The sequence below is a fragment of the Thermobia domestica genome, chromosome 7, assembly GCF_964235325.1.
Source record: "Thermobia domestica chromosome 7, izTheDome1.hap1.1, whole genome shotgun sequence".
Classification (NCBI taxonomy): Eukaryota; Metazoa; Arthropoda; class Insecta; order Zygentoma; family Lepismatidae; genus Thermobia; species Thermobia domestica.
Genome location: NC_137460.1, coordinates 79,487,322 through 79,506,402, shown reverse-complemented (window position 1 = coordinate 79,506,402; position 19,081 = coordinate 79,487,322). Strand labels below are relative to the sequence as shown.

General features: G+C 34.7%; 1 protein-coding gene across 4 annotated transcripts in view; it reads left to right on the top strand.

Moving 5' to 3' along the window:
- The window catches only part of LOC145690219 (WD repeat-containing protein 47), a 584,313-nt gene that overhangs the window by 161,255 nt on the left and 403,977 nt on the right, over positions 1–19,081 (top strand). Inside the window, exon 1 of one of the 4 annotated variants that reach the window (XM_081764898.1) lies at positions 8,566–8,772. The exons of the other annotated variants lie outside the window; for them this stretch is intronic. Within the exon in view, the coding sequence (XP_081621024.1) occupies positions 8,672–8,772 (101 nt within the window). The 5' untranslated portion in view covers positions 8,566–8,671. Of the gene's footprint in view, positions 1–8,565; positions 8,773–19,081 lie in introns of those variants that run through there. 4 annotated transcript variants of the gene reach the window in all.

The window sequence follows — 19,081 nt, the reverse complement described above, 5'->3', positions numbered from 1 at the left end:
ATGAGTAATGAATGAAATGGTGGAATGAAGAAAGTGGGAGGAAACGGGAGCATCCCGAGAAACCCCCCACACGCGGTGTTTGTGCACTACAAGGTTCACTTGGCGGGGGCTGGGATCGAACCCGGGACCCCAAGCACCAGGGGTGAACGCTCTACCACTGAGCCACCGCGGCACCCCTTCCTTTTCAGATCCACTACCCATACACTGAGAAAAATTCGTTCTCCGGACAGCGGTATATTGTACAAATATACGGAATCCACTTGCTTACTACAGAAATCAGTAGGGAACAAACGTTATCCGTATGCTACATAGGCCCTGCCCTTAGATGTTACATCATGTCGTTGCACGATGTGGGATATCTAATAGTCTTCCTTATAATATACAATATATATGTATGTTACCTTCGTCAACTATATGTTATATACGTCCATTTGCATGTGATATCCTGATAGCCTATATTGTTTCATACGGAAAGTACGTACAGATGGAATTGGAATACTTATGCAGAAAGTATTATAAAACATGCGTTTTCAGTTATACGTTTGCTGTACGTTAAGTCCAAAAACTACAGGATAATACAAATGTAACATACAATTTTACGTATCACTCATTTTTTCTCGCTGTAGTTGTAACGGAAATTATCGAGAAAAATGTTTTTTAAGTTCAGGGGGAAGAGGGTTGAATTCACCGCTCATTCTTGAGTGATTTTAATTCCAAGCACTGGGGATTATGGAAAGAGTGAAAAAAAAAAAAAAACAACATTATATTGTATCAAATAAACTATAGAAAATTTACCATTGAACTCTAAAAGAAATGCACGGGGGCTAGGAGGGTAAACCCACTAGTTTATTTCTTATTGCTTTTAACTCAGAGCAGAGGGAATAAAAATCGGGAAGCCTCAAATAAAAGTACGCCAAATTACCCCAAAATCGAATACTTTCTAACGAAAATTATCGTTGACCATACATACATTTTTTAAAAAAAAATATGGAGAAAGGTGAACTTAAACTTTTATTCTTGGCAGATTTTAACCTAAAATTGAGGGATATACAAGATGTCATAAAGAAAATATAGTATATACCAACTTTTGTCATAAAAATATTTTACATAGTTTAAATTGAAATATTGTTTTCCATGTACATGTGTAAACTTGCAACATGGGATTGAATTTACTCCCCCTTCTCCCCGCAGTATACTTTATGAATTTTAACTCTAAACAATAGCATTATTGCTGCAAGTGAAAGGAAGACACATAGCACGTAACCAGATTCCGCTAGTCTACCGTAGTCTTAACTTAGGAAGTTTTCCCATTGTCTCAAGATGCTGGGTAACACTTTAGCTCCTACTGAGAATTTAAACCAGGAGCTACGTGGGGTCTACTGAATTCAGATTCCCCGCCCTCACTAAACTTCGTAGGTTGACGAATGTTTGTGAACTTTCTTAACACAAGTATATTTGTTTCATATCGAAATGAATGATATGGCCTAAAAATTGTATTTTATATCTCTAGCACTATCATTTTTTCTGAGAAATAGGAGGCACTAATTGACAATTACTTAGTCTTTTCAGATGTTGAATAACACAGGTTAAATACTACAATATACGTATAAGACCCCCCAAAAATCTTTGGATCCAGAAAAAAAAAATAATAATAATAATAATAATAATAATAATAATAATTGGACGCGTGCCTGGTGTGCTCTAAACATTCATTTAATTATGTAACAATATTTCAAATACAGCCTCTAAGGCCAATTTACAACAGAATATTTTAACATCAATAGTGGAAAAAGGAAAGAAGAAAATCAGGCAGGATTTATGCTTAAAGATAACATCCCGACATTCACCTTGTGGAACCGCGAAAAAACTGGTATAACTAGTCAGGGTAGCAAGCCACAAGCTTTGCACCTAGGATCTCCCTTTTGCGAAGGAAGAACGCTAACCACTAGCCTACGCTCGTTAGAAATAATAATAATAATAATAATAATAATAATAATAATAATAATAATAATAATAATAATAATAATAATAATAATAATAATAATAATAATAATATCTTTACTCAATATAGTGAACCAATTGGGGATCTGCCGGGATTAAGAATCAGCAAACTCCGCTGAAATACCCCGTGGCCATGCATCACACAATTTTCTAGCTATTTTGTGGGTTGTATAGAACTGTAAAGTTTTGTTTTAGTAATAATAATAATAATAATATGATTTTCACAGGCTTGCGCCCCCATTCATGGAGCAGGTTTCACATCAAATAATCCTATTCTTGTGGACAGCGAAGAGCGCTATGAAAACAAAGCAAGATGAAGAATGAAAGACATTGTCTATTTTTCCCTCCCCTTTGCCACTTTTGGCTCACTCTATGCTTCCCCCTGACCCTGCTGCCCCTTCCACGGTTCCACCTGCCTTGTGACTGACTTTCCCCTGTGATATTCACAGAAATCGATCAAGTTCCTTTTTCTCCTTACTGCTTTAGATTTGCAATAACAACATATGAAAGTGAAATTTCTTTCTGCTTCACCACCTGAAGAACGAAGTTCAATGTGACCCTCTGAAGAACAATACAATTGAAACCATGGCCAAGGAACTCTCCAAAGATCTGATAAGATCTGTAACTGATGAACACAATACCTTTACCAAACCTATCTGATCAACTGTGTTACTCATGTGGCAAATAGTCTTGGTAACGAAATAGCTTCTGTTCCACACATTTTCGTTCCATTAGATACCCGCATAGGAAAGAATCTCATTCTGGTGGTACGAAAGCTGGATTTTTTGCCCAGAGGAGTTATAAAGCATACCAGAAATAGATTTGTTCCTTCAATTAGTTACGGTACAATAACGTTACATGCTCGAATAACGTTACGGTGTCGTAACAAAAATTGGTGGTATACCTTGTACCTACCTACATTAAATAACCAATAATTTTGTTACAGAGAGCTATTTTCGTTACGTTACAGTTACGTTAAGTTATCCACCCCTGCTTTCACATCAGTTTGCGGGTCCTAGAGTCCCGTGGAGTATAGAGTTTGGAACAACTAGCTTTAAAAAGCATGTATCGATTTTAGAATTGCTGGCAAGTTTTGATTCACCTTCAGTTAATGTGTTCTCATTTTATTAGTTGTAGTGTAATGTTTCTCAATATTCTGTATTTTCAATATTACATAACAACATTGTTATTATTATATAGTTTACCAAAAGAATAATAAGCAATCATTTTTTCTAACTCATATTGATGGGCAAGAGTCGAGCTAAAACTCGACTCAGATTTAAGTCGAGTTTTGAGTTGAGTCGAAGGTAATATTGTCGAGTCTAGTTCGGAGCCGACTCACTGTTTTTGGCGTCAAGTTTCGAGTCGAGTTGAGTTTGATAAATGGTTCGCTCGTTTTAACTCGTTTTGAAATCATGGCCTGATTACACTGGAAAGCGAAAGCCATGAGAAATGTAAGCTAAGCAGTAATATGGAATACTTTTCGTATTGCTCACGAGAGGGGGACACTGCTCGCATCTCTTCTCGTCTCAATATCGAGACCACAAGAGATTTGTTATAACAAGCTCAGCTCGGCTCGACTCAACTGAGCCGATGGCTCGAGCTGGCTCGCTTTGGGCAAACCATCGGCTCGAGCTGGCTTGGTTGGGATGAGCCATTTGCTCGGTTCGGCGCATCTGGGACGAAGGCTCTAGCCGACTCCGTTGGGTGAGCTGTTGACTCGGCTCACTTCTCGGTTCGGGTCGATAGTGAATGAGCTGTGAGCCGAGCTGCTCAAGTCGTTGACAATTCTAAACCTGGGCCGAGCAATTTTGAAGATATTTGGCCAGTGCCCTATAACTTTTAACAATGTTTGGCTCGAGCCCGAATACTCAATCTAGACCCCCAACCCAAATTCAGAAGCTCGTGAATAAGGTCCTTGACTCCTAGACTTCACGACTACCGAGGTTGGCAATCAACTAGCAATTTAGTATTCAAATACGAACCGCTACCTTTCATGTTTAAACACACTGTTGTCATAATTAATAATAATAATAATAATAATAATAATAATAATAATAATAATAATAGTTGTAGTAGTAGTAGAAGTAGTATCATTGATAACCTCTATTGTTTATGCACAGTGGCGTATTTATGGGGGAGGCTTCCGGGCTTAAGCCCCCCCCCCCCGAAATCTTACTTACTATAGTAAAGTATATGAAATATCTTGCAGAATTTTCACATTTTCAGGCAAATCCCCTCCCCCGTAAGTTAGCAAAGCCCTCCCCGAAAAAAATCGTAAATACGCCACTGTCTATGCAAGATACTTGAAGAGAGTACTCGAAACTACACACCAGATTTGGTTCGATTCCACTTGAAACTCGACCTGAATTCGAGTCGAGTTGAAGGAAATTTTTCGAGCCGAGTTATCGAGTCGAGCTCAAAGATGTCTGTTTCTAGTCGAATCGAGTTTCAAAGAAAACTCGCCCATCCTAGAGTGACCAGATTCTAACAAACGAAAAGTAGGACACAAGTATAATAATATATGGTAGTTTACTGCGTCGGCAATACGCATATCCTTATTTCATTTAATGTTAACCTTAAGTTAATCAACATTTTTTAAAAAAGAAGAAGCACTGAACTAAAGTATTCTAGGAATTCAACACAACTTCAAATACTTTGATGAATGACAAAATGTTTATTTTTATAAACATACAGTGAAACTTCGTGTTGGGCTAAAAAAAAAATGATTTTCGAAGCGTGGTATTATTTTAAGAAATGAGAGAAGATCTAAACCGACACAAGGGAACTTCTACAGGTACTTAAATTGATCATCACTATCATAAGTTGAAAAATAAGCTTTTCCTACTTTACAGATATCTCAACAAGCCCTTCTCAGCAATGTATTGTAAAAAATGGTTTGTTGATTGTTCTCCATCCCTAGTCTTTTGAGGAGTTTATCATACAGCGGCTCATCATTCAGGAAAAGAGTGCCTTTGATTCAAAATATTGTGAATAAAGAATGAAACATTAAGATATTGCAAATAAATTAACTCTGGACATTTTGCAGAACATTTAAAAGAAGGATATTTCTTGATTTTCTAGGCGTCTTCGCAACACGCAGGGCAGCTCTTTGAAAAACAGTACTCTACTGCGAAAATCAGTACGTCTGATCACCGTAGCCCATCCCTATGAGTAACGCAGTATGGCATTTTAGTCAATGTTACATTATATGAAAATATTCATATAGCTGTCAAGTAAAAATTTGTCCTTGCATTTACATAAAGCAATCCAGAACGTGCAATAATAATAATAATAATAATAATAATAATAATAATAATAATAATAATAATAATAAAATAGCGGTAGTAATAGTAGTACGGAAAATTGAAATAATAAGATTTTTTCACATATTCAAAGTTTCGGACCTAAAAGTAACGTGTTAGTAACGCGTTACTTTCGAAATAAAGTAACAGTTACTTTTTTGGGGCAAGTAACGCGTTAGTAACGCGTTACATTTTAAGAGAAAGTAAAGTAACTTGTAACGCGTTACATTTTTACAAGTAACTTACCCAACACTGTGTACAACATAGGCGATGTCCTTTACTTTTTTTTTCAATGGGTGATCACGCTTCACTACTTATAAGATAAATCACAACATTTCGTAATATTTTTATATGTTTTAACAGGTCCAATACTCCACTGGTTCCCAAACTGGGGAAGCTACCCCTGACAGTGAGACGCATCGCATGAAAGAAAACCAAGACGGCACAGATTACTGAAATACTAGAAATTGCAAAATTATTTTTACACTCTAAAGGCGTCAGATTTTTTTCTTTCCAACCACGATTTGTATTGAACAAACCCTCCAATTAAATATTGAAATTTGGTTTTACTGATTCTAATATGTACTGTATGGGGCAGAAACAAGGACATTACGCAAAAACGATTAAACAATTAGACTTTCGAAATGTGGGCATGGAGAAAAAAGGAGAGAATCTGCTGGGTTGAACGGAAAACGAATGCGAAGGTTTTAGAAATAGTAGCAGTAGGGGAGAAAAGAAGAATTTTAGATGTAATTAAGAGAAGGACATTGGCTGAGGAGGAACTGTATTATGAGGGACGTGCTAGAGGGAGGGGGCGAAGGAGATTGTAGTTGAAGAAAGATATTAAGACAGAAAATTGCTACGTTAAGACGAAGAGACTAGCTGAGGAACACAGTCATCGAAGCTTCTCAGCTGCAGCAAGTGACCTGCCAATAATGGCAGAATAGCTATTATTATGACGATGATGATATGTTTTGCAATATTGACCAAAAAAGAGAGAAAAAATTAAAGTAATAATAATTAAACCTCTTAATATTTTAGAATGTGAAATGAAATTAAATTTGTGAGTTTTACGTCCTACGACTATGCCGGCTAGGCTAAAGGAGATGGTGATGATGAAAAATGAATGAAAATGGTGGAAAGAAGAAAGTGGGAGGAAACGGGAGAACCCCGAGGAAACCCACGCACACGGTGTTTGTCCACCACAAAGTTCACTTGGCGGGAGCTGGGATCGAACGCGGGACCCCAAACACCAGAGCTGAACGCTCTACCACTGAGCCATCGCGGCCCCAATACTTTAGAATAATTTGAGTGAAAACCGAAAACGACTCAACTGTCTATGTCTTTTGTGTAAACTCAATTTATATAAATACTTTTGACCTACATTAGAAATACATAATAACGGCATCAAACTTCAAGTTATTTGAAATAAGTACGAAATCACTCTCAGTTGTGAATATAGATTATTTATTGTTGTATAATGTTATATAGTTGAATCCTAGATATGCCGTATACCTAAGGGGGCTATAAGTTATAGTGATAAACAATTATTCAACGTACAAGCATCCACCTATGAAATCAAACTTGCGGTCACATGCACTAAGTTTTTGTCAATGTCATGAAAATGTTATTTCAATATTAATTTTATAAGTACACATTAAAAATTTCCAACGGATGCTTGAACCTCAGAGGCAAGGCCATACCCATGTAGTCGACACCTATGGTGTACGGAATTGCCGATGTTCAATACTACATTTCTCTTTAGTTTTGGACGAAGAATACCACTAATATGCTTTGAAAGGAAATGAAATATCTACTTTAACGTCCCACGATTATTACACTGAAGCTAAGGGAAAAGTGATTATGAGAAATGGTGGAATGAAGAAAGTACGAGGAAACCGGAAAACCCACGCACAGGGTGTTTGTTCACCAAAGAAGCTCACATAGTGCAAGCTGCGATCGAACCAGGGCCCCATGTACCAGATGTGAACGCTCTGCCACTGAGCTCCCGTGTCCATAACATGCTCTAGTTTATTTTTGCCTATCCACTTCTTATGGACACAACTATTCTTCGTATGATTTCCCAAAATCCAATCATGGGCCGTCGTGAATGATCAAATGATGACCAAAGTAAATCAGACACTGAAGTTATTATAGCTTGTAACAATTCATAGAATTATGCTGTTGGTCGTCTCATGAACAACCGATTCAAAAAACGACATACTGTAGCTATATGTTACAGGAGCAGATCGACTCACATGGATTGCACATACTACTGGGAACACATTCACTCCGGCGGTATTTTTACTGGAGCCAAGAAGTTCACGTGAAAGATGTCATGATTTTTCCCCTTCCTTTTTACATTCTATAAAAAAATCAAGTCGTACCGTATTTGTGCAAGACTCTTGGTCTTGGTCTTGCAGGTATGGTCTTGGTCTTGGTCTTGCACCCCTTGGTCTTGGTCTTGGTCTTGCATCGGGATTCCTGGTCTTGGTCTTGGTCTTGGTCTTGCATGCAAGACTCTTGCAAAAACTGCAAGACCAAGACTCTTGCGCTCATCACTACATCCATCCGAAAATAGATAGATGATGATCCATCAAGTAATTGTTGGGAACAGTCACACCGATAAAATAAATAATATGAAGGAGTTCTGGTAAACCAAAAATTGCCAGATGGTGCAGTCCTTCCACTTGTCTATCCCTGCAGGTTTACAACGTGTAGCTAATACATTGTAAATACTATCCCAACACCACTTTGGGAATGGTACCCGAGAGCACGCGCACAAACATTCATTTACATCTCAGCTCAGTCCTTCAGTTCATCTACATAATTTATGGCCAGGCAGTTTCAAGTACCATTTTTGACCTTGCATTTTGCTTATATTTTTTAAATCTTATCCACGTGACATAGTTTGTTTTCGGACGTGCTAATTAACTCTATGACGCATTTGTGTATAAATGGAATGTAATAGTAATCCGGAGCTCTTCACATTAGCATTGGAGGTGTATTCTTCTGTGTATATTGCGTGACTCTCAGCTTATCCATGAGGGAGAATCACTGTAAGGCATGGCGTTGCCAAGAAGAATAAATGTAGATAGTATCCACTGACTCCCTCCCTTTTTTTTCATGTGTCGCCTGTTTATATTCTCCATTTTACACGGGAAGGACTACGAAGGTACGCTTTGTGATTACGATAAGAACAGCATGGCAACCCTGTTTGACCCTGTTCCGGCAACTTGTTAATGCAAGGAAGGCACATTTGCAGTTATCGCAGAGGTTTTCGTTTTTTAAGTTCTTCCAGAAAATCATTTTAATAGTGGCGAACATAACGCGAATGTTGTTCTTGAAAATAATTGTGGTGTGATATGTATCATCAGTCATTGAGATACAAGAAACAGGAAAGCCCGTTCAAGAGTTCAATATCAAAGGGGCCGGCTTGGAAGACAATATCAGCAGGTTCTAACCGGTAAGGCACACCCCATTTGCTCTTATTGTAATATTTCACTTTCATTCGTTTTATTCCACGAAGGTAATAAAATGTATCATTCGTTTTCATAGTTATTGAAAGTGTTCATATGTGTATGATTATGGTTATTGTTTCCTCCAAGCATAATTTCCGGGGAGTCCCCCGTAGTTGACATGCGGTCTTCTGGGGCTAAGGTAAATAAATGGGCATATGTCACTCACGTGCAGGCACGTTTTTTTTATTATTTATTTATTTATTCCAATGCAGCTTCCTCACATTCTGATTTTGACTCCCCGGGACATTTGTGTGTGTAGAAGAAAGCGTGATTGTTGCTCGTGATTTTTCTTCTATTTATCTCCCATCAGATGGATCCGGGATCTGTGACAAAGCCGTCATCTTTGGTACGAAAGATCCCAGGCTGAGTTGAGTTTATAGTGGATAGCAATGTGATCATGGGTTTTCTGGAAGTTTCCCCAAATTTTAACAGTACTTGTGTATACTTTTTTTTTATTTTATTTGCTTGTTCCTGTTGTAGAAATGAAATGGAATCTTTCAGTTTAACGTCCCACGATTATGCCCTTTAGGCTAAGGAAGACGATGATTAAGGCAAGTGAATTATGATGGAAGAATTGGTGGAATGCGAATGTGGGAGGAAACGGGGGGTACCCTAAAGAAACGCACGGACACAATGTTGTCCACCACAAACTTATTTGGCCGGGGATCGAACCGAATCCCGTACACCAGATCCCCAGAGTTCCTGTAGTAGAAAACAACACTTCGGAGCATACTGAAATGAAGTACATATGAACTACGTTGTGCGGAAATGGATCAAGGTACGAAATCACGATCACATTATCGTGAGATCGGTTGTATTTATAAAAATTGATCGAAATCACTTAGACGCATTATCCTAAGTTAAAATAAACTTTGTGAGTCCAAATTAAATCTTTATTTTGTGTTATAAATTATCAAAGATAATCATAGAGATTTCTTTTTCTAGTTTGAGTTCGTTTATTTCTACATAAAACACTTTATTATATTCATAAACTTAATCATTTTAAAATACTTTCTGGAGTTATTTGTTTAATAGAAATGAGTTAAGTTGATTTGTACAAGAATTACCCATTATCAATGCATGACAAGCAGATTATTAGAAATACATTACATCACAGGTACAGAGCGATTTATGTTTTTAAGAGAATTATGTTCGTGTAATTTTGTCAACTTTGAGCAATTTAATCTGTTAATGAACATAGTTCACGAACATAGAAAATAGTAAATAGCCTTGTTTGAAAATATACATAGTTATCTATAGTCTCCTTCCACATTCTCATTTTATAAATTATTTCATTAATCGTCTATCTCCTTTAGCCTGCAGATCATAATTATGGGACATAAATCTTCAAGATTTAATTATATATCAAACACCGATCATGACGTGAAAACATCTCGCATAAGTAGACACAGATTTCAATTTGCAGTTGATATAGTTGATATAATATATAAGCTGTTGAAATTCTGAGAAATTACATGTGCTAGATAGATACTTTTGTTACAAAGGTACTTGTGTTTGCATAAAAATGTTTTGTATACAATTACTATATATATATATATATATATATATATATATATATATATATATATATAATTGTATACAAAACCCTTGTGTGTGAGATTTAAGGTTATCCATTCACGATTTGTGTTATTTAATACTCACTAGCTGAACCTGCACTCTCTACACATCTCATTATTTACATATGAGCATGAATCTCGTTGTCATTCCTTATAACATCTATATATGTCCCTTTACAGACACAAGTAAAAGACGTCTTGATAAAAATCGGCAAGGGATACCATAAAGGGGATTTTTTTCAATATTTCTCTCCGTTTGCGAGATTTGAGCCTACGTCCGGTTGGAGTTTCTAATTCATGTATGACCGGTGTTTTCTTCTTGCATGCAGTATGTAATAAGCAGATACATTACACAACAATTAGTTATAATGTCACTCATATATGGTGTTCATTGGACAAAGCACTTCAAACAATAAAGATTCACTTAGACTGGAGAAATGGTTATCCTTCCTTTTTCATTATCATTTGGCTATGAAGCAAACGCCTGAGATATACAACTATGCTGTGTTGGAATGTATAACTCTTAGGATATATTGCTCTTTTATTTCAACGCTTCCATTGTACCCTAAAAAATGTAATACAGAAATAACAGCTTTTTTGTTTTTTTTTTTTTAATCAATTAGAACTGAGCAATCTACACAAAATTTGGAATCAAGGAGTAAAAACGGCACGCTTCTCGCACTTGTGGTTTTCGAGATCACGTTGTCGAAATGATTAAAGACAAACATATAAACTTTTCTTTGGAGACAAGCATATAAACGTAGCATTTTAATATTGTAATGAAACAACGAACTAAGAATTAAAAAAAAAAAAAAAAAACATTTTTATTCATAAAAATCATAATGGCAATTTGGTAGGTGAAAATGGAACGAAGTTTTTTTTTTTTTTTTTTTGTAATATCTTAACTGTTGGATACGTGTATAACATTAGTTTTAAAAATCACAAGGACAGTATTTGTAATCAAGAAATCGTTGGAAGCAGAAGCAAAATAGTGAAGAATCACCTGTAGTCAAATAACAATGCTTGTCAGTAGTAATTAACAATTCGGATAAAATCACGAAAAAGACGAAAGCAAATCTCAAGGTAAATTAAAGTTCAAAAATATTTACTTTTACATCAATAGAAACAACGATATTTTTCAGAGAATGTAATTAGGACTTTCCTAAGATGATGTAAATTTTTATATTGGCTTTTGGCAAAGTAAAAAGGAAAAATAATTAAGGCAAACAAGGACAATAGTCAATATAAAATGACCAAGTTTGCAACTAAAAAATGATTCTGCATTCTGGGTCCTGCATCCAACATCGCAATGGAAAGGTGTATAAGAAATCACAAATACCACAAGAGAGACCATTGTTTGGTCAAAACCAAGCGAAATATGCACTAAGATAAAGTATGACTACAGAGAACTTTAACTGTCTATTTTGCATGTAATATGATATGAGGAGGTCTCTGAAAGTGACAGGCAAATTTGAATACTTGAATATTCAGCTTATTTATGTCATAATTGGCTTAGCATTGAGTAAATTTATAGTTACATGTTATGCAGTTAAGATAACATACTATGTCTAGTTATGAACTAAATACTCTTGAATATTTACAGTTGACTAATTTATATTGCTACAAAAATATCCACTATATTACCATTGTAGGTCAGTTGTTACATTAACAAAATATTGTCATTTATGACAATAAAATTACAACCAATCGTTTAATTTCACTCTTTGATTGACTATTTAATTTGAATAACGAATTCACTGTTCCTTTTAGTTATTGATTTGATACAATTTTAATTTAATCATTATTTCTTTAATATTCTCAATCTTTTGGAGGTACGGTTCAATATATAGATGCTTGAAAATCAATTTAATGTTTTCAACCTCAGAGTTGCATTCGAGTTTGGAAAAATTACGATTATCTTTGACATCTTAGATGTTATACTATAACATCGTAACGTGTGAAAATAGTTGCTGTTTTTCGAAACAACAGCACATACATTTAAAGTCGAATATAACAGGGATGTAATAACGTGACAATTATTATATATTTTGTTTTTTAGAAACTTTACAAACTATATAATCAGAATGTTGTTTCAACATCAGTTAGAAAACGAAACTCCAATCCTTCTCCTATTTACGTTGTTGGTACGTACTTCGTTTAGTTCTTTCTCTTATGCATAACAATTTGAGTGATATTTAAATTACAAGACATTATCTTTTAATATATTATTTCAGAATTTAAAAAAATGAAGAAGCATCATTCGTAATATTAATCAATTTTACCATCGGAACTCTTGAGAATGAAAACAGCAATTGTTTTTGATAAATTAGAATTAAAATACAACAAATTTCAAATGTAAAATCAAAATTCTTATGTCTTATTTATCATAAATATTTAAATAAATAACATGAAAACAAAGGATATAATTCATTTAGTTTTGTTGAGTTCTCACCTCAAGTTGGATAATTTGAAGTGGGCTCGAAACACAACTGGGAAGTTCGTAACGTCCCTTTTTCATTACTAACTTGTTAGAAGAATGTCAGAAGTTTGCTTTGTTAACTTCATAACCCAAATTACCATGATGTAAATACCTTTAGTTTCAAAAACTTGTTGCTTCTTGAACATTCTTCAAATCACATATGGTAATATAAATGTAGGTAAGATCATCAACATAAGGGTCAACTAACTCGAAAACAATGGTCATTTGTATTGGCAATATTTTTGTCAGGAAGCTACATTTGAAGGTTCTCATAGACAGATGAAAATTTTCCGATTCATAAAAACATACTCCAAGTATTCCTACATCGTTGTTTAGCCGTGATGTGAGGTAGTAAATTTTCTTCTATATTTTTCCGAAAATTTTCCGTTCTAAACAAATTGTTAAAAAATGAAAGATCGTTTAAAAAATCTGAAAATTTTCATGGTTCAGACAATTTTCAGTACAATGTGGGAACAAGTGAAACAATTTTTCATGAATCGAAATATTTTCGGTATTCTATGGAAAAATTGAAATACTATTTACGAGTCGGAAAGTTTTCATCATTTTGAAGCAAAAAGTTAAACAACTTTTTGTGAATCGGAAAGTTTTATTGCTCTGTAGAAACAAGTGAAAGGAATTTTCATGGATCGGAAAATTTTCATTACGATGTAGAAACAAGTGGAAAAACTTTCATAAGCCGGACAGTTTTGGATATTATATATAGTGATGTTAGGTGTAAGATTTTACACTATATTTAAATGCACATTTAGATATAACATTCAATTCCTGTAGATGAAAATTAGACAGTAACAAATTATAATTTTTCAATTAGCTTTCGGGAACCAGAAAATTTTCTAATATTTCAAGTTGGGAAGTAAAAATTTACATTGTGTTTCTCTCTCTCTCTCTCTCTTTCTGTGTGTGTATGTGAAGTGCAGGGAACATACATCGAGTTCGTAGAGAACAAATATCCCATTCCAATATTTAAAATTTAACAAGAAATCGAAAACAAACCTTTGTGAATTTATCAGTTATTTGAAAAACAGAAAATTCCACTATTTCTTCACATATAGGCCTACCACATAGGAAATTCCACTATTTTTTCACATTCCAAAATTTAAAATTTAACAAGAAATCGAAAACAAACCTTTGTGAATTTATCAATTATTTGAAAAGCAGAAAATTCCACTATTTCTTCAAATATAGACCTGCCTATGTAATGAAATAACTACATAAAAGTTCCTTATGAAGATATTTTTGTAACAAAATAAGAAGAAATGCTTTGATTTTATTAACACTCGTAAATCATAATTTGAATATTGGAATTTTGTATAATCAACATCTTAGAGCAGATATTTGTATTGTAAAACTACCATTCGTATGTATAAAAATGTATTGGAAATAATGACGATTCGATAGAAAAGTACACACACACATATATAAAAAGAAATATGTTTCTTTTTATTTTAGAAATTAAAATGAAATTACTTGTTGCTTTTAGGACGCAGCGCTAATAGTGCAACTTTTTACGTTTCTTTTATTATTTTATTGGAAAAACAACTACACAAATCAGCTTCCTTATTATATTCCACTTTCTCTTCTGAATGAATATATGAATAAATAAATGTTTATTTCCAGAAAATGGTCAGTATTTGTTTCCATGAGTTACTTAAACTCGAATTTTGGATAGTCAAAAATTTACAGTAGGCACTTTATATTATCTCTACTTATTTATAAATGTTGCAGTATGTAAATCTAGAAAAGTAGTAAAGCTATGAGAAAACTTCGTCTTATGCGTATTAAACTGACGAAATATAATTTTGTGATATCAAAGGTGGATGCTAAGGGAAGAACGCATTGAAGTTTTTGAAACATTTTTGAAGAAATGAAGGATCGTTAGATTTTCACTTCATGAAACTTTTTAAGACAATATTTATTACCAATAAATTTTACGGCTAACCAACGATGTACGAATAAGTGAAGTATGTTTTTATGAATCGGAAAATATTAATAACTTTTAATCACTTTTAATAAATGTAAATTTTAAATAATAGAATGGGATATTTGTACTCTACGAACTCTATGTCTGTTCTCCGCACTTTACACACACACACACACACACATATATATATTATATATATATATAAGAGAGAGAGAGTTGAGTTGATTTTAACGTCCCTTTCAGCAGCGAGGCTATATGAGACGGGACCAACTGATTAACATGGAATCCGAACTACATGAGCTCCCGCCGGGAATCGAAGTAGGTCTTCCATGCCAAAGACACATATGCTAACCGCTTAGCAACGAAGGAGCTCTCAGAGGGAGAGAGAGAGAGAGAAAGAGAAACACTATGTAAATTTTTACTTCCCAACTTGAAATATTAGAAAATTTTCCGGTTCCCGGAAGGAAAATTATAATTTGTTGCTGACTAACTTTCCTCTACAGAAATTCAATTTTGTAGCTCAATGGGCAGTTAAATATAGTGGAAAATTTTCCACCTAACATCACTATATATAATATCCAAAATTGTACAGCCTATGAAAAGTATTTTCCACTTGTTTCTACATCGTAATGAAAATTTTCCGATCTATGAATATTCCTTGCATTTGTTTCTACAGAGCAATAAAACTTTCCGATTCAGAAAAAGTTGTTTTACTTTTTGCTTCAAAATGATGAAAACTTTCCGACTCATAAATAGTACTTTAATTTTTCCATAGAAGACATAAAATATTTCGATTCATGAAAAATTGTTTCGCTTGTTCCTAAATAGTACTGAAAATTGTCTGAGCCATGAAAATTTTCAGATTCTTTAAACGATATTTCACTTTTTAACATTTCTATACATGAATTTAATCAATTTTATGATTACTGAGAAATTGTTACCTGCTTACTGATATTTTTTGTTAGAACGGAAAATTTTCCGGAAGAATGTAGCGTAAAATTTTCCACCTTATATCACTACTCATAGAAGAAAAGAAGTTACTTATTTTCAGATGCCTGTAATACTAATTTATATTACTGTGTTCTATGTATCGTACAACATGGAAAATAGATTTCTAAAAGTGGAAATGGATGTTGAATTATTTATTTAATCGTATACAAATAGCTGGTGCTTGAATTTGAATTAAGTTCAGCGAGCCACTGTCTATCGAAAAGGTATTGCAGAGTGCAGTTTTATATATATATATATATATATATATATATATATATATATATATATATATATCAACGGGTTATTATAACCGCGTACTTCAAACAGTTCGTTCATAGCTGCCTGTAGCTTGTAAAGACTTGCTTGAGTTTTCTTTATGACCACAACTTAACAATGCGAAGACAACTATCTTTGCTTGTGTTCATTAATTAAAGTACCGTAATATTGTAACGCTGAGTGAAAATACTTGTAGCGACAAAAGTTCGACATACCTGTTGGTGTGTCATCGCTGACTCTAATGTTTCGTTCTCTAGATTTCTTTAGATTTTCGTAGATACAGCTGCTAAATGTATGTTATAGTTAATAATACTAATAATTTATTTGGAATCTAAAAGTAATTGGATTAACTGTTCTTTAAGTCGTTAGTGCAAAGACCTAAAAGTTATATAACGTTTATTTTATTTTATTTTACCTTAAACTTATATAACGTTTAATTTATTTTAAAGTTGAATTAATGCATGATTCCCATCAATATATATATATATATACGTTTTGTTTTCGTCTACCTTCGGATCATATCATTATTTTACGTTACACGTATATTTTGTACAAATATCATTTTCACATTGTAACTAACAAATGCCAACACGTGTTGCTGCAGACAATATTTTGCATTGTTCCTTCTGTGTTTTTCGTATTAGAATTCCTCTGAACTCAAAAGTCGTGCACGGGGAGGGGGGAGTGAGGGCGCGATGGCCCAGTGATGGCGACAAAACTGACTGTAATAATTATCGAGGCATTTCTCTTCTGTCAACATCCTATAAAATCCTTTCAAATATTCTGTTAGCAAGATTGACCCCATACGCAGATGAAATTATTGGAGATTATCAGTGCGGATTTAGACGAAATCGATCAACTATCGACCAGATATTTACCATTCGCCAAATACTCGAAAAGAAGTGGGAATACAATACCCCGGTACATCAACTATTTATTGATTTTAGAAAGGCTTACGACTCGGTTAGGAGAGAAACATTATGCAACGTTCTTACAGAGCTTGGAATACCGAGAAAGCTAATTAGATTAATTAAGATATGTTTAAGTGAATCCCAAAGTAAAGTCCGGGTAGGAAAATTTTTGTCCACGAGCTTCCACGTCGAAAATGGCCTGAAACAAGGAGATGCGTTGTCGCCATTATTATTTAACTTTGTGCTGGAATACGCCATAAGGAAAATCAAAGATAGCAACCAGGGCCTAGAGTTGAACGGCATTCACCAGGTTATGGCATATGCTGATGATGTAAATTTAATAGGGGATGATAGGAGAACAGTAGAAATAAATGCAGATATCTTATTAAACGCTTGCAGGGACATGGGTTTAGAAGTAAATGCAGAGAAAACTAAATACATGGAAGTGCGTCGGGACCGTAATACGGCAAATTGTGGAGGCGTTAAAATATTAAATAATACTTTTGATAAAGTGGATACTTTCAAATATTTAGGATCAATATTAACAGACGAAAATCATATTCACGAAGAAATTAAATGTCGACTAAAAGCAGGGAATTCGTGTTACTATTCAGTTCAAAATCTCTTGTCGTCGCGAATTCTGTCGAGGAATTTGAAGCTTAAAATATATAAAACGATAATCATGCCTGTTGTTCTGTATGGTTGCGAAACATGGTCGCTTACTCTGAGGGAAGAACATAGACTGAAAGTATTTGAGAACAGGATCCTGAGAAGAATATTCGGACCCAAGAGGAACGAGAATGGGGAATGGCGGAAGCTTCATAACGAGGAACTACATAGTTTATACGGTTTACCCAACATTGTTAGGGTCGTCAAGTCTAGGAGGCTTAGGTGGGCAGGTCATGTAGCTAGAATGGAAGAAAGTAGAAACACTTTCAAAGTCTTGACTGGTAGACCCATAGGAAAACGACCATTAGGAAGACCTAGGCGCAGATGGGAGGATAATATTAAGATGGATCTCGCAGAGATAGGAATACAAAGTAGAAACTGGATCCAATTAGCTAAGGATAGAAGTCAGTGGAGAGCTTTTGTGAACGCGGCACTGAACCTCCGGGTTCCATAGGCCATAGAGTTTTATATATATATATATATGAGAGGGTGGGGCAAGTAAGACACGTTAAAACAAAAAACGTCAATAACGTCAATAACCATTAGAAGCACGAAACCTGTGACAAAGTAAATAGTAGTGTCTGCTGATATCTAATAAATAATGCGAAGTCGCTGCTAATCTATTGTGATTTAATAAAATCAGTAAACAGGAGATATACCAAGAAGACTCACTTGCCCCATCTAGTGGGGTAAGGGAGTCCACCAATGTTTTCTACACTACTAATAAAAAAGAAAATAGTTATAATAAAGTGAAATTACATACGAACAACGAATTTTTAACATGTCGCTGTTACTGACATAAGCATTACTTAACATTAAATGAGCATTTACTGCGTTCTAAATGATGCTATATTATTATAACCATCAGAGCTACACATTAGGCCTATGACTATCATCCCATAGTATTCATCAGTACAACAAAAACTAATACCCATACACACCTGGCTTTCTGTCCAGAGTAGGGAAGAGAGAAACTAACGACAATTGTCGCAAACAAAATTATCCATGCCTGGTTCATTGTCAGTACGCTCCTCGTGCATCCATTGATTACACTTCACACATATTATCCACTCCTCCATATTAATGTCGGCGTATTATTCGTTGCAATACACACAATGTGTTGTCTTCTTCAGCAGCTGCAATTGAAGAAGTGGGACCTTCATTAATTTGCACTTACCTTCATATGGTTTTGGGCTTGTCATCACGGTTGGGGTTCATCACGTCTGTGGAACCTTTCGTTCATTTTGCTTGTTTGGATCGTTGCCTGTCTTCCAACATTTTCTTTTATGGATAGTTGGTGATCACTTCAGACCTTTCACGCTGCATAGATCTGCGCTTCCTTTTAGAAGCAATGTTCTTCTTGGTTGTCAAGAGGATATCGCAATAAGGGGGACGTACGAAGTACTCGGT